This window comes from Tremella mesenterica (genome assembly GCF_000271645.1).
Source record: "Tremella mesenterica DSM 1558 unplaced genomic scaffold TREMEscaffold_3, whole genome shotgun sequence".
Taxonomy (NCBI): domain Eukaryota; kingdom Fungi; phylum Basidiomycota; class Tremellomycetes; order Tremellales; family Tremellaceae; genus Tremella; species Tremella mesenterica.
In genome coordinates this window covers 117,290-131,602 of record NW_006711227.1, presented here as the reverse complement: position 1 = coordinate 131,602, position 14,313 = coordinate 117,290, and the positions used below count along the sequence as shown (strand labels likewise).

General features: G+C 44.5%; 3 protein-coding genes across 3 annotated transcripts; 2 read left to right on the top strand and 1 right to left on the bottom strand.

Annotated features, from left to right (window-relative positions):
• Positions 1-36: 36 nt before the first annotated feature.
• On the top strand, positions 37-2,943 carry TREMEDRAFT_68014 (uncharacterized protein; the record flags this gene model as incomplete). The annotated part of the gene is made up of 12 exons (XM_007003609.1): positions 37-97; positions 187-204; positions 253-620; positions 664-834; positions 876-1,306; positions 1,394-1,549; positions 1,588-1,652; positions 1,772-2,028; positions 2,238-2,369; positions 2,423-2,505; positions 2,698-2,861; positions 2,912-2,943. 12 exons carry the CDS (start codon positions 37-39, stop codon positions 2,941-2,943), a joined length of 1,938 nt encoding a protein of 645 aa, XP_007003671.1.
• A 385-nt stretch (positions 2,944-3,328) lies between these two features.
• TREMEDRAFT_28533 (uncharacterized protein) lies at positions 3,329-5,431 on the bottom strand (the record flags this gene model as incomplete). Its single annotated transcript, XM_007003132.1, has 7 exons — positions 3,329-3,411; positions 3,568-3,799; positions 4,082-4,167; positions 4,248-4,419; positions 4,696-5,034; positions 5,245-5,327; positions 5,377-5,431. The coding sequence occupies 7 exons, from the start codon at positions 5,429-5,431 to the stop codon at positions 3,329-3,331; spliced, it is 1,050 nt and encodes a 349-aa protein (XP_007003194.1).
• A 1,309-nt stretch (positions 5,432-6,740) lies between these two features.
• On the top strand, positions 6,741-9,881 carry TREMEDRAFT_60850 (uncharacterized protein; the record flags this gene model as incomplete). Its single annotated transcript, XM_007003354.1, has 5 exons — positions 6,741-7,128; positions 7,178-7,199; positions 7,407-8,079; positions 8,935-9,555; positions 9,750-9,881. The coding sequence occupies 5 exons, from the start codon at positions 6,741-6,743 to the stop codon at positions 9,879-9,881; spliced, it is 1,836 nt and encodes a 611-aa protein (XP_007003416.1).
• Positions 9,882-14,313: the final 4,432 nt, after the last annotated feature.

Genomic DNA, 14,313 nt, shown 5'->3' with positions numbered 1-14,313 from the left:
GACCTTCGACAGGCAGACCTGAACGACTTAAACAATATGATAACCAGAAAAAATCTTTTGACTCCCTACGTCGTTCTCCCAGTGGATCTCCAGGATTGTCTACCCAAGACCAAGTGTTCGGCTCTTCTCAATCACAAAATCTCAACAAAAGATCCAAGACAACCTTAACAAACCAAGTTGCCATAGCTCGTTTCGCAGCCCTTTGTCAGTTATCTCATCCTCTCCCCGCCTTTAATCCGTACTGACCAGTAGATCTCGCCTCGATCCTCCTCGTCTTACCCATCTCTTTAACTGTAGCATGTAATAAGATACTCTTAACTCCACTATACAACAGTCTCCCTTTGACTCTAAACCGCGAATTCTTGTACATCCTCGTAGCTTCCCTCCCAACTTTGCTGTACTGGCGTCTCACTCTACATTCACCCGCCCGATACGCCATTTCCGCCAGGGTATGTTTTAGTGTTATCGCCGCTTCAACCGAATTCGCATCTATCTTCGGCAGGCGAATAGGAGGTAACTTAGGGACCACGTTTGGTCCAGTGTGGGGAGGTTTTCTATCACGATTTATCCTCGGAGCGGGAGTAATGGGAGGAGGTATATCTTTTGCTTTGCTTTGCTTTGTGAGATTTTCTTAATAATATTTGGAGTGAACCTGACAAGAAGGATCATATTTCTCCTCTCCGTCCATCAAACTCGCCATTCGACCAACATCGTCATCTGTTACAGCTATTAGCGCAAGCAACAGCTTATGCTGTTCATATTTGGTTAGCCGAGAGAATGGCTTCAGATCTGTTATCATCTCGCTGGTTGATATCATTCAATCCTGAGAAAATAGTCAGTAATCTCAATCACGACCACTGAAACTGACTTATGAGATTCTCGTCATTTCTATCGTCTTAACCACATGTTCCTTTTTTCTCATGCCGAGCACCTCACCTTCCTTCCCGGATCGTCTCGAAAGATATATCACTACCAGACGCAGTCTGACTCCCACCACAAAACGTAATCTGAACTCGATACTCTCGCGCCTCCCATCTCGAGGTAGTACACTTTTATTGGCATTTCGGATCCCTCTCATTCTCTTAGCGTTGAGAACACAATTCCTCCGTCCTCTACCACCTTACGTCGCTATCGAAGGTAATCTCCGTATACTATCTTCTGAACGAGGTATAACGGGACAGGTGGTAGTGGCGGAAAATATAAAAGAGGGATATAGATTTCTAAGATGTGATCATTCCACTCTTGGAGGTCGATGGGTGAGACATACTCCAAACAAATCCGGTGAAAATACTCAATTTGGTGATTCGTCAGTTCCCCCTTTGTTTTCGAACTCCTTCCCTGTCTCGAGCGTCGTAGAGAGAAGGAAGATGAGAGAGGAATATTGATAAAGCAGCGTATTTGCCGCATTTGCATTGCAGGAAGTTGCTTTACTAGCGAATAGACATAAACAGGACGATGGGCTCGCACGGACTCTGGAATTGACAACGGACATCGAATTAGACTTGGAGAGTTTTACCCAAAGTGAAGAGAATGATAGAGCTTTGATAATGTGGGTCGTGCTTGAAAAACTTGTGAAGCTGATGTCAGTGGTTTGGGAGTGGGCATAGCAGCGAACACTTTTGTGAAACGTAGTTTGAATGTCGACATAGTAGGTTGGTGACTTTTCGTTGATCAGATTCCTCCAATCTTCACAAGCCTTGGTCCTTCATTTGCTTCGATACAAGAGAGCTTATGAACGATTTTTCAAAGCACATGACGAATTGATAAATAGAAATCGACCCATTGGTCTATACAGCCGCCGAAAAATACTTCGACCTCCCACCTCCCACTTCCAAATACATCATGGACGGAACCATCTTCGTCCATTCTCTCGCCACACTCTCGCGAGAGGGACAATGGAACGGAACGAAATATTCTTATGTTATACAAGACTGTTTCTCAGGAGGTGTGGTGACTTCAAGTTTGTTCACAAAGGAGTTTTGGGAAGATTTGAAGGAAATCATGTTACCTGATGGAGTTGTGGTGATGGTAAGTCTACACAACCACACATTCCCCCGTTATTCTCACTGTCACAACTCCCTTCACTCGAATATTTCAGTCCTTATCATGCTACCCAGCTCTTATCTACTGCTCGCTGGCGTCATAAGTCAAGAATATCGCTCAAATCCTTCTTGACATCATACAAGTCATCAATCACCTTAAAGAGAGCATAATGGGAGAAAAGAGCTAAATAATAGAACTCGGTAGGATTACTCGATAGTAAATCAATGAAAGCTGTAGTTACCACATTTTCATCCAGTTTCCCCCAATGCAGATCATTTAGCGATATCCCTCCTGAAACTATTCGACCAAACGAACCTTCTAACTTGGTACGTAACTTTTTCTTCATACGGGAATCAGTAAAGTAAATATTGATGAAAAGATGGTTTTTTGTTATATGGCCGAATCACCTTTATTAACTTTCCGTGAACCTACTATCGAAGATGTCATGCGTTCTCCTCTCCGGTGAGTTCGATCATCTCTCTCAATCCTTCTTTGGGTCGTATCAAAAAACCTCCATATTTCTTAAAATCCGGACATTTTATTCTATTTGCCGTACGTTATCCTGGGGTAGTGAAATGGTCTTGATCCAGGACCAGAGATGGCACCTCATATTCATCATAGAGAGAATAATGAGAAGACAGAATTGATATGTAGATCTCATGTCTATTCTACCTTTTTATCCAACGAAATTCCTATTTCTGAAATCCTTCAAACTGAAGATGAAGTTGATTCTGGGCTTATGATCACTTCGGATAATCCTTTGAAGGACGAATGGCAACTTTCGACTTCTATCTCTATGTGGTACGCTATGCGAAAAAGTGAGTTCGATCTTTATATTTGAGGGATGAATGTGAGGGACTGATAATAGTTCTCACACCGGAAATGTGGATGGCTTATTGATTTATAACCAATGATCATCCGCGTTTGAGTCGAGTCATACTGGTAACTGACCTAGAAATCGGAACGCTTTCCCAGTCGGATTGATCCTAGATCCTATGCCTTTCCGGTCTCTATATCAGGTACAAGCTTTTGAGCTCTATGACTATGATTAATGGTGTGTATGTACGTACTGAACATGCTGGCTGTACTGAAGGATGATGAGGCCAGTAAGGAAGAAGGAGATATCTCGGTTGGATAATGGTGAGCTTTGTGTAAGAAGAAGGGAAAGCGATCCAAGTCGATTGAATTATATCGTGTGGCAAAAAGGAGATATCATATAATCATATTCATCATAATTATACATGTGTATAATGTACAACAAGTTAAAATTTGCACACAAATGAGATCACACATGATAAATCAATACTGAGGATATTCCTTTACTCATCTCATCTTCTTCCAATATCACTCCATTAAAACCTCTCAAACCTGGAACAATCAGCTCATTTTCATTTTCTGACCTATCTTTCTTCGAGAGTAGCATAAAGTATAACTTCACAGTTCAAAGTATCATCCACACGAAAGCCAAGAAGGAGGAGGAGGAAGAAGAAGAAAAAGAAGAAGGGATATATAAAAGAAACATACGACTAATTCCTAAATTCGTTACACCTTCAAACCCACCTTCAACGCTCCTATCCAATATCATACCTTCTTCTTCCTGTCCATGATTCGGAGAGACGTATTGTGAAGAAGAGGGTTTACCGAGGGATTCTTGGAATTCCAAAATGGGGAAAGTGAAATCAAGAGGTTTTGTAGATGTAGATGATTGTATACGCCATGGACAACGTGCGTAACGTTGAAAAAGGGCTGTTCCGGGCTAGCCAAGTTAGTCGTTGGTCAGACATACGGAAGAGAACGAATGAATATGTATCCATCCTTGAAAAGGCAGGCAGGTAGAAATTGATATATTGAAGAGAGGGAGAAAAAAGGAGAGTCGATGTATACACAGAGAAGAAAGCAGCGAATAGTTTGAAATGTATATATGGAAAAAGCAATCGGAGTTTGACACATACATTAAGAAAGAAGAAGGAAAGGATAAATCTGGGACGAGAGGATAGAAAAGTAAAATCTTGAAAATGTAAAAGAGGAAGATACTTACTATATTCGAATGACAAATAACCTTTTCTACAAACCCTTCATCATTTATCAAAAAATCTAATCCATATTGAAAATAATTCCAAAAATCTGAATATCAACCGTCACTCATATATGTTCCAACAAGAGAGATTCGTCAGGAGATATGGTATGGATCAAGGAAAACTTACAGCCTGTCGAAAGTGCATCATCACCGATCCATATTTTAGACACTCTAGAGTCTTCTTTCCAGAATTCCCTCAGAGGTGGACCGATGTCTAAAAGGAGATCTTGGGATGTAGTTTGTCCTATGATGATATCTGTTTGTGTGTCACTTAGATGAAAGGTGATTCCTTTTCCAGGCTGCGATCAGTATCCTACATCTTTTCTTCACTAATGTTTTTTAGTGTTGTCAGAAGTATTGTGTTTGACATTCAACATTCATCAATCTTCTTTTCCCATCGCATGGTACATTGACGGTGTACACAATTCCTCCGTTCCGAAGACTTGATTACTGAATCGTAGAATTATGCTGAACTCATCGGGCATGATGTCACATGATCAAATGGGGGTGTATAAAAGGGGACAGATTACGGGGAGGGGAGGAAAATATGAAGACGAAATGATGTGAAGACTCACAAGGATCAAAACCTCCCAAACTTCTTTCTTCTCGTTATCCTTTTCCTTTGGAACAACGCTCAAAGCATTAACCAAATCATCTCTCCCATTTGACATGGGGATATCAAAAGTTATACCGGGATAAGATACCTTTCCCCCCGTTGGAGCGTATGTTGGACCTAGTATCCTACCTACTTTGGCACGGGTGAGATGATCCTGTGAAGAAGCGAGAAGACGAGTTTCGTATGATAGTTCAACGGAAGGAAGGGTTATGATGATTCTGTCGAGTGTTTGAGAGGGATGAGGAAAGAAAAGGATTATGGGAGATAGACGAAGGGTTATAGATGTTGTGGATGCGTTCTGTCGTCAATTTGTATATCTGTACATCTTCTTCTGTTGCCCTTGAACGACTAACTTGACTCTGTATGAAACGTGTATTCTCTGGATGTTGAAAGACAACTTCGGTACACAGTGACAGGACTGTGATGAGGACAATGTGTGTCGTGGAAGATAAGGAAGGGATTAATCATATCAGGCAGGTAGAGGAGAGGGGGATTGACGTTAACTCACATCGGCATCATAAGAAATTTCAATCTTTGGAAAAGTCGTCTTCTGTGCTCGAAGATAATCTAGTGTATGCCAAAGAGTATCACCTCAACATCAGCCAGATGATTGAGTCACGATATTGAATAAGACACCGACCAAGTTTGAATGATCCAACAGAATGACCAGGGACGACTTCGTAACTTGGCGTCATGATGATGTCTCCTTGTTTCTCACATCGATATGTAGGTATATGCTGACTCAGTCAGAGAACCAGAGTGAAGAATGGAGACCGGAATGTAGTGGAAGGATTCGGACGTAAAAGATGTGGATGTATGACGTAGACGAGTAGAGAGGAAGAAAGAAAGATGTACAGGTAGTTTTGCGCGTATCGATTTCAAGTTTATGTCATGTCAGGTCAGTTTTTATGGGGAAGGTGGGTTTCTTTCCTTTTGTCAAGGATGGAGATAGAGCCAAGGATACATGAATAGTGGAGGGATGAACTGTTGAGGACCAGCCGCTGATGAATAGGTTCATACTCGTCACCACCGCCAGTACGTCTTTCACCATCTGTCAGCCGATCCAACTCCACGGCTTTTACGTGTTACGTCCTTGTCCACGCCGGCAAGTTTACTCATCTTGCCGGCTATCAAGTAATCAGGTGGAGAGTGGAAAGTGGATTATTGGTCTCCGCTGGTCGCTGTAGGGATGTTGACCGAATTCTGGTGAAGCTGACATACAGTCATGGCAGGAGGATGGGGCATTATGAGATGTACGTCTTTCCCCCCTCCCAATCTTATTCCCTTTGTTTCGACTACGGACTCCACGCAACATCGATGAAAGTGTATCAAGCTGACATATAGACTCTACGCCGACTGAAGAACAGTTCTATCAGGTCATCATACCACCTAGATGAAGAATACGAGCTAATGAAACAGTCATTATCACCAGAGTTGAAGAAGAAAGTCGATCAAGTGCGGATCCAAAGAGCCGGGGGTGATACGGCTTTGAAGAGTGCTTTGGAGGTATGTGATCACATGATGCTCTTCTGAAATGGCCAGAATATCAAATGGAAGATTAATGAATAGGACGCAAGTAAATCGGATCAGATCGTTTGGGCTGAACAACTGGGGAATAGCAAGAGTCCCGGGGGAGGGAGAAGGGTTTGACGAAACCTGTGGAGATGATGAGGAGGTCAGGTTTTCCGCTGCATGCTGCTCGCTATCCTAGGAGGCCGAGAGTCATGACTTAGATTGCTCTCCCCGTGAGAACCTGGACTGAGACTGAGACCTCATAATGTATCTATTATTGATATAATAATCTGGGTCATGATGTAGAGCCAAGATGTCTGATGTGCAAGTTTGCGATCGGAAGGTTACGTCATAGCTACTTAACCTCACCATTGCTCGCACCATCCACAGTATTTCCACATTTGACCTCTTTTCTTGACTTCTTGACAACGGTTGCATTCGCTCAATATACCTCCACATGATCTCTCAGTGATCTTCTCTCACACGTAAACCATGTCCGACCCATCTCCTACAGCAAAAGCAGGTCCTTCTTGTTCCCCCTCGTCACCCCCAAGAACCCCTCCCACCACTCATACTTCCTCCTCGGAGCAAGATAATGCCTCTGTTTCTGCTCATCTAGCAAATCGCCGTCGTCGATCTTCCTTGTCATTCTGGTCGAGATCCGCCAAACAAACACTGAAACAACATATACATCTTTCGTCAAAAGTGGACGAAGAGGATGAGGGGGATCTGGAAGAGGAGTTGAGAAAGGTGCAGGAAGAACAGGCTAGGTTATGTCAGCAGATGGGGGTAGGAATCAAGGTCATGAGAGAAGGGAAGGAATGTAGAGTAGAAGATCTGCAAGTCGGTACGGAAGGGAAGCAAGAGTATGTGTGGGATGGTGAGTTCTACCATGGATCATTGTGTCCGAGTGAGAAACTAATGCAAAGTGCTGTTCGAGAATCAAAGAGGGTGAGACTGTTCGACATGGCTTTTCTTTCATCGGTGCCTTCCTTCGCACTCCTGTGAGATAGATCATTTATCAGGGACGTGTCCAGGAGGTGACCCTCGAGACGGAGACCACTCAGGGGATGTTGTTTCAACGGAAGGATACAACAGATGAATAAGATGTTCCGTGGAAACGGTGACAGAGGATCAAAACACCAGCTGACATACTAGTATCTATTTCCTTGGAAAAGCTTACTTCTCTTCTTCCACCCTCTTACCTATCGATCCTTCCCCATTCACCGTCCCCTCCCACCCCATACCCTCAGCATCTTCATTTTCCATCAAACCACCCGGCTCAGCGATTCACGATCAACCCAAACGTTCTCGACCCAAAGACAAACCTATAACCCAAAGAAGTATCAAAACTCTTTACACTCCTGAAACCTACCAGACACCATCCCCAGAATGGGAATATCTCACACCGTGGATGATCAACATGCGTATTGGTACCGACGAACTGGGATGGAGATATAACGCTTGGTTCCGTCAGAGAGGATGGGGGAGTCATGCTGGTGCAATGGGTTGGGGAGGCTGGGTAAGGAGGAGAGAATGGGTAAGACTGAGATGTTTGAGACCAACTGCGGATTTGGAAAACCCATCAAGCGACAGTCTAAGTCCGGAAGGGAACAGAGAAGAGGGAGTATCATCTACCCGTATTGGTAAAGGGGAGGAAACCCTTTCGAATGTGTTGTCGGGTGAAGGAGAAATCATGGAAGGGGTTTTGAGAAGTATGAACCGACTACCACTCGATCGACTGAGGTTAGCAGCTTGGGAAGAATGGATAAAAGGAGCAGATACTAGGGAGAAAAGGCGGTTGGAGGATCTATTGAAGGATGAGATGAATGTGAGTTATTCCCTACCCCCACGTTGATCGTAACTGAGCGATTAGAGAGACGCTTTGAGGAAGGTGTTCCAATTCCATTCGACATTCTCAACACTCATTGACCTACTCATCCCGAACGGGCTCGACCTATCATCCCCACCGCCACCCAGATCACCCTCGAACATGATAGTCTCCCCTCCTATCTCCGACGTCTCCGGACGACTTACGACATGACTCGAAAGACCGATCGAAGCGGACCACACCCTTTCATCGATCTCAGCACAGCTTGAACTTCGACCTTCACACGATGTTCATTCGCCCGAGTCCAGCTAAACTATCGTGAAAATCCTTCTTTCCCTCTTCAATCGTCTGAACCTCGGTCTCGCCCTTCGACCTTCAAATACTGTCATCCTCCTCTTCCCCTTCCACCTTTGTCCGTCTCCGCCACATCGAAGCCGATTCCCATGGTCTCAATGCATCGCCTCGTCCACAAATTCCCACACACACGCGTCAACGAAGACCTGTACAACTTTCACCCATTCCTGGCAGCAAGAGAAGAAGAGGCTGAAAGAGCATCAATGGAGATGTCAAGCTTCGAAAGGCTTGTGGTGCTTATATAAGAAACAATCTCATGACCAATACTCCCCTGCCAACCACCTCATCTTTCCTCATTTGAGCGTATACACAGTCGTATTTGAAGCTGAGATGTCTGACCCCTGTTATTCACCTACAGATGGTGTAGGCCCTAGGGGCATGAGCAGTATCGACATACTACGCGCGAAATTGAAACCCCGATCAAGTCGCTCACCACCGGGCGCACGATCGGCTGAACGATCGGTCCCATCATAGGCCTCGTCATTGCAGGCTTCTTCGCAGACCTCGCCATTGGGCGAACCATTGGACTCACCACGGGCCTCACAATCTTCTGTACAAGAGAACAAACCACTGTCCCCTCTGGATGCGCCATTATCGACTCAGGAGGGCAACACAGAGTCGGAGAAATGGAATCTGGCGGTGAAGACGACTGTGACATCTGATCTTAGTTCCAATTTGGGAAACCCTGGTGAATACGACATGCCAACTCTCATTGTGTTGTATACTGCGTTCACTCTGACTCGTATACCAAGCCAGAGAACTCTGCAGCTGCAATTTGATATCAAGTACTCTTGCCACCCTGGTTTTGCTTTGGTGAGAAACTCGTGCAACACCGCCATCAGAGCACTTGACACTGGCAACCGCAAGTATGTGTTGCCATCAATTGCTGAGAAACGAGGGGATCTTCATAAGAAAGTGAGCGACATGACCGACAGTCAAGTAGAAGACCTTCTCAAGGAAGACTATTCTAACCAAGTGGCCTTTGTAGATGGAGAGTGGTGGGCACAAGACGCTGGGAAACGGCTATTTCAAGTCTTCAAGGAATCTGAGGTAACAACCAAAGTGCACCAGTATAGTGCAGCTACTTGGAACTTGTCACGGGCGGGGTCTTATCCCCAAAGGGTAAGCAAGGTGACTGAGATGGGGCTGTAACCCAATCATTGTCTCGGGCTCGTAGAGCTTGAGGAGTATACAGAGGGTGACAAGGGACTGAGAGTACTGAGGGAACTGAGAGAACACTGAGAGAACTGCAAGATGTCAGGCTGGATCTGACTGGACTGACAAGTTGAGAATGAGATTCAACAAGAGATTCATAGGTGGGGAACAACCTGTTTGGAGGGGGTTTATATCCACAGCAAAACAGGCTGAACTGCAAAACTACAACAATAAGCTACGGAAGAACTGCTAAACATATTTGCAATTCTCTTCAAGAGAATTGGCAATCCTGACATGTGAAACTAAGAACAATAGGCAAAGGACCCAGGGGTCCAGGGGTAACTGTTACAGGTTCATGTGTGCGACAAGGAACAATAGACAGAGGACACAGGAGTCCAGGGGTAAGTGTGTCAAGCATGTGAACACACAGGAGAACAATAGATTAAGGGCACAGGGGTTCAGGGGTAGGTGTTTCTTGTGTGGGAGTGTAAGAGATGACAATAAAGATTGTTGATGGAGATCAAGAACAATAAACCTAAGCCAAAGGGGGTCAGGGGAAGTGTTCCAGATGTGTTTCAAGTGTGGGAACACGAGAAAAGACTATCTTAGGTGGCAAGTAGGTGATGTATGACAGGAGCTCCCTCTCTAAGGGCGAAGTCCTCTGAGCCGTGTTGATCTACGTTGAGATCTGTTGATGTTGTCTTGAGTTTTGTCTTGATGTTTTTGTCGATGAGCTTTGGTTGAAGGGAAGTGATGATTTGGGTCCTTGAGGTGTTGTCGACGGAATGTTTTGTAAGCTGTGGTATGGTTGACATTTTCCCAGGGTTCCCATGAATCATGGGCACTGGAGTAGTCTTTCCAATTGACAAGGTAGTCATAGCCATTGTCTGTACCAATACGAGAGTCGAGGATATGGTTGACAATATATTCTTCTTGACCATTTACTTCGATGCATGGTGGAGGGTCTTGAGGTTGTTGAGCATGTCCTTTACGCATGGGTTCAAGAAGGTTAACGTGGAATACGGGGTGTATGTTCATTGATGGTGGTAGTTCAAGTTTGAACGCGAGCGGAGAGGATGTGGCTTCAATAATCTTGAAGGGACCTAGCATCCTTTGATCAAGTTTGAGCAAGGGTCGTAGTGTTTGAATGTTACGTCTGTTGAGGAAGACTTGATCACCAATTTTGAACAGTGGTTGATCCTTGATGTTGATGTCCTTGACTTTTTTGTTGAAGTGTTTTGTATAATTTTCTTGAGCTGACTTGATGTTGTTGGCAAGAGTTTGATGAAGATGACGTAGTGTCTGAAGATGTTCTCCTGCTGCTGGGACCAGTGTTGTCAGGTTGTTATTAAGGGTCGTTTTTAAGTTACGTAATAACCCGTAATTACAGCCTTAATTTGGTGGTCCAAAAAAGAGGGCTTAAAAACGTAATATCATTTTCCTCATGCTGGGCTATGGGGACTCATTCCTGCATTACTTTGAGTTATACATGCACTATATCAACACATTCCATCAGCTTCTGAAGTGACTGCAGCTTCTAGAATGGCATGAATGGGCAGGAGTGACATGAATGATTGCAGTATAGTGAAGGTAGAGGACTATGGTGGAGGTGTGTTGTGTCACGTGACCTATTCCTTCATCACTCATAGTAGGGGATGATATTACGTTCTTAGACCTTAATAACCCACCCTGGCTACCCATTTTACAACCCTTAATATCTTAACCCTTAATATAACAACACTGGCTGGGACAGAGAGAGTTGAAGGTGATGGTGAAGTGGGATCATTTGGATGATACCCATCGTTTGCTTGGAAAGGAGTGAATTTTGTTGATGGGTGAACAGAGTTGTTGTAACTGTACTCTGCAAGATCCAGAAGAGATGACCAATTGGCTTGATCATAGTCACAGAATGATCTGAGGTAATGTTCTAAGACTTGATTGACACGTTCTGTTTGACCATCTGATTGAGGATGGAAGGCAGTAGAGAAGTTTGGAGTGATCCCTAAGCCTTTGACAAAAGAGCGCCAAAACTGAGAGTTGAAGATCGATCCGCGATCTGAAACAATATCCTTGGGTAGTCCATGAAGTCGCCAAATATTTTGTCTGAACATGGTAGCTAGATTGGGCGCATCAAAGCCATCTTCCTTGAATGGGATGAAGTGTGCTTGTTTGGTGAAGCGATCAACAAAGACCATGATAGAGTCGAAGTTATTGGATAGTGGAAGTTTAACAATAGCATCCATTGAAATAGATTGCCATGGCTGAGAGGGAATGGGTAATGGTTGAAGTGGTCCATAGGGTTTATGTCGAGGAACTTTGTTCCGTGCACATGTGTGACAACCATCCACATAGGTGTTGGTGAATTGTTGTATGCCAGGGAAATAGTAGTGACGCGAGAGGAGTTGATATGTTTTGTGTTGACCATAGTGTCCTGAGGTAGGGGAATTATGTGTTTGTTGAAGTAAATCGATCTGAGTTCATTGTTGTTTGGGACATAGATTTTGTTGTTGAAATGAATGATGTTGTCCTTTATTCTAAAATCCTTGAGTTTTCCTTGAGGTCCTTGGGGTACAGGAGTAGCGGGAGATTGCAGGTAAGGCAAAAGCTCTTGGAGGATGGGATCCTCAGGCTGAAGTTGCTTTATCCTAGCAATAATATCTGAGTGTGGGGGTGCGTTGGGAGTGTCTGGAGGAATGAGGGCGCCAATGACAAATTGTCCTGGTTTGAGGAGTGTGTGTGGAGGTGCATCTGCAGCTCTACTCCCCCCTTGAAGGTCTGACCTCCTGGTCAGGGCATCTGGTTTACCCATCTTTGTTCCAGGTCGGTAGTGAATTTTGAAGTCGAAGTTTGCGAGGAGTTCTGCCCAACGAGCTTGTCGTCTGTTGAGCACCTTAGATGTTGTAAAATATTTGAGGTTTTTGTGGTCTGTGTATACAGTGATTTCCTTAGTTCCTTCGAGATATGGTCGCCAATGTTTGAATGCTTCCACTATGGCAAGCATCTCTTTGTCGTAGATTTCATAGTTGAGTTCTGCAGGTTGAAGTTTTCGAGAGTAGAAAGCAATGGGATTGAGTCGATTGTTGTCTGAATGGGAGAGCACACCTGCAATAGCAAAGTCAGATGCGTCTGTCTCCACAACAATAGATTTATTTGGTTGGAAGTGTTGAAGTATAGGGGCAGTGGTGAATGATTTTTTCAGAGTGTTGAATGCTTGTTGTTGAGATTCACCCCAATCAAACCTGACTTCTTTGCGAAGGAGTTGAGTGAGGGGTGCCGTAACCTTGGAGTATGCCTTGATGAAACGACGGTAGAAGTTGGCAAAGCCAAGGAAGACTTGAACATCATGAACTAATTTTGGTGGAGGCCAGTTTGTAACAGCTTCTACTTTATGAGGGTCCATTCTGACTCCTTTGTCTGAGACAAGGTAGCCTAGGAAATCAACCTCATGTTTGAAGAAGGTACACTTTTCTGCTTTTGCCCATAGTTGATGTTGTTGGAGTCGATCCAAGACTTTCTTGACGTGGGTGATATGTTCTTCCTTTGTATTACTGAATACGAGAATGTCATCCAAATAGACAACGACAAAGATATCTAGAAAGTCTCTGAGAACATCATTGATGAGGTTCTGGAAAGAGGCGGGGGCATTTGTGAGACCAAAGGGCATCACAAGATATTCGTAGTGTCCATAACGGGTGCGGAATGCTGTCTTCCATTCATCGCCTTTGGCAATGCGGACTTGATTGTAGGCAGCACGCAAGTCAATCTTGCTGAACCATGAAGCACCTTTGAGTCGATCGAGGGATTCTTGAATTAACGGGAGTGGGTAGCGATTTTTGCGAGTGATACTGTTGAGTTGTCGATAGTCCACACATAGGCGGAGAGTTCCATCTGGTTTCTTGACAAAGAGGATGGGTGATCCAGCGGGGCTTGAGCTTGGTCGTATAAATCCTTTCTTGAGGTTTTCCTTGAGATATTCATCCAAAGCCTTTAACTCTACTTCAGATAGACTATAGATTGGGCCAAACTTAGGCTGTGCATTGCCTTCAAGTGTTATGGCATGATCATATGGTCCATGTTCTGGGAGCTTGTCGGACTTGGATTTACTAAATACTTCCAAATGAGAATGGAAGTCTGCGGGGATAATTTCCCTGAGTTTCTGAATGTCTGCGGGAGAGTCATCATCATCATTGTCCTCAGCTGGATGGGGATCAATGAGACTTGAGACTTGAATTGAGGTAGTGATTCCATAAATTTCTGCGCTTTTCATGGCAGAGCGGAAGGATGCTGCGCTGACAAGATGTCACGGACGGGGTCTAATCCCCAGAGGGTAGGCAAGGTGACTGGAATGGGGCTGTAACCCAATACTTGTCTCTGGCTCGTAGAGCTTGAGGAGTATACAGAGGGTGACAAGGGACTGAGGGGACTGAGGGGACTGCAAGATGTCAGGCTGGGACTGACTGGATTGACACAAGATCCATAGGTGGGGAACAACCTGTTTGGAGGGGGTATTTATCCCCATCAAGCGGGTTGCTCAACATGTCTACGGAATAAACTAGAAAGCGCAAACGTGGGAAAGATTGCTCAGCGAGCAGACTGAATTACTACTTTGGGAAAGTGGAGGCAGGCACTGAATGTTCCGGACTATGGATGATTGCTCAGCAATCAACCAGAGTTACTACTTTGGGAAGGTGGAGGCAGGCACAGAATGTTCCAGAGTGTGGAGGC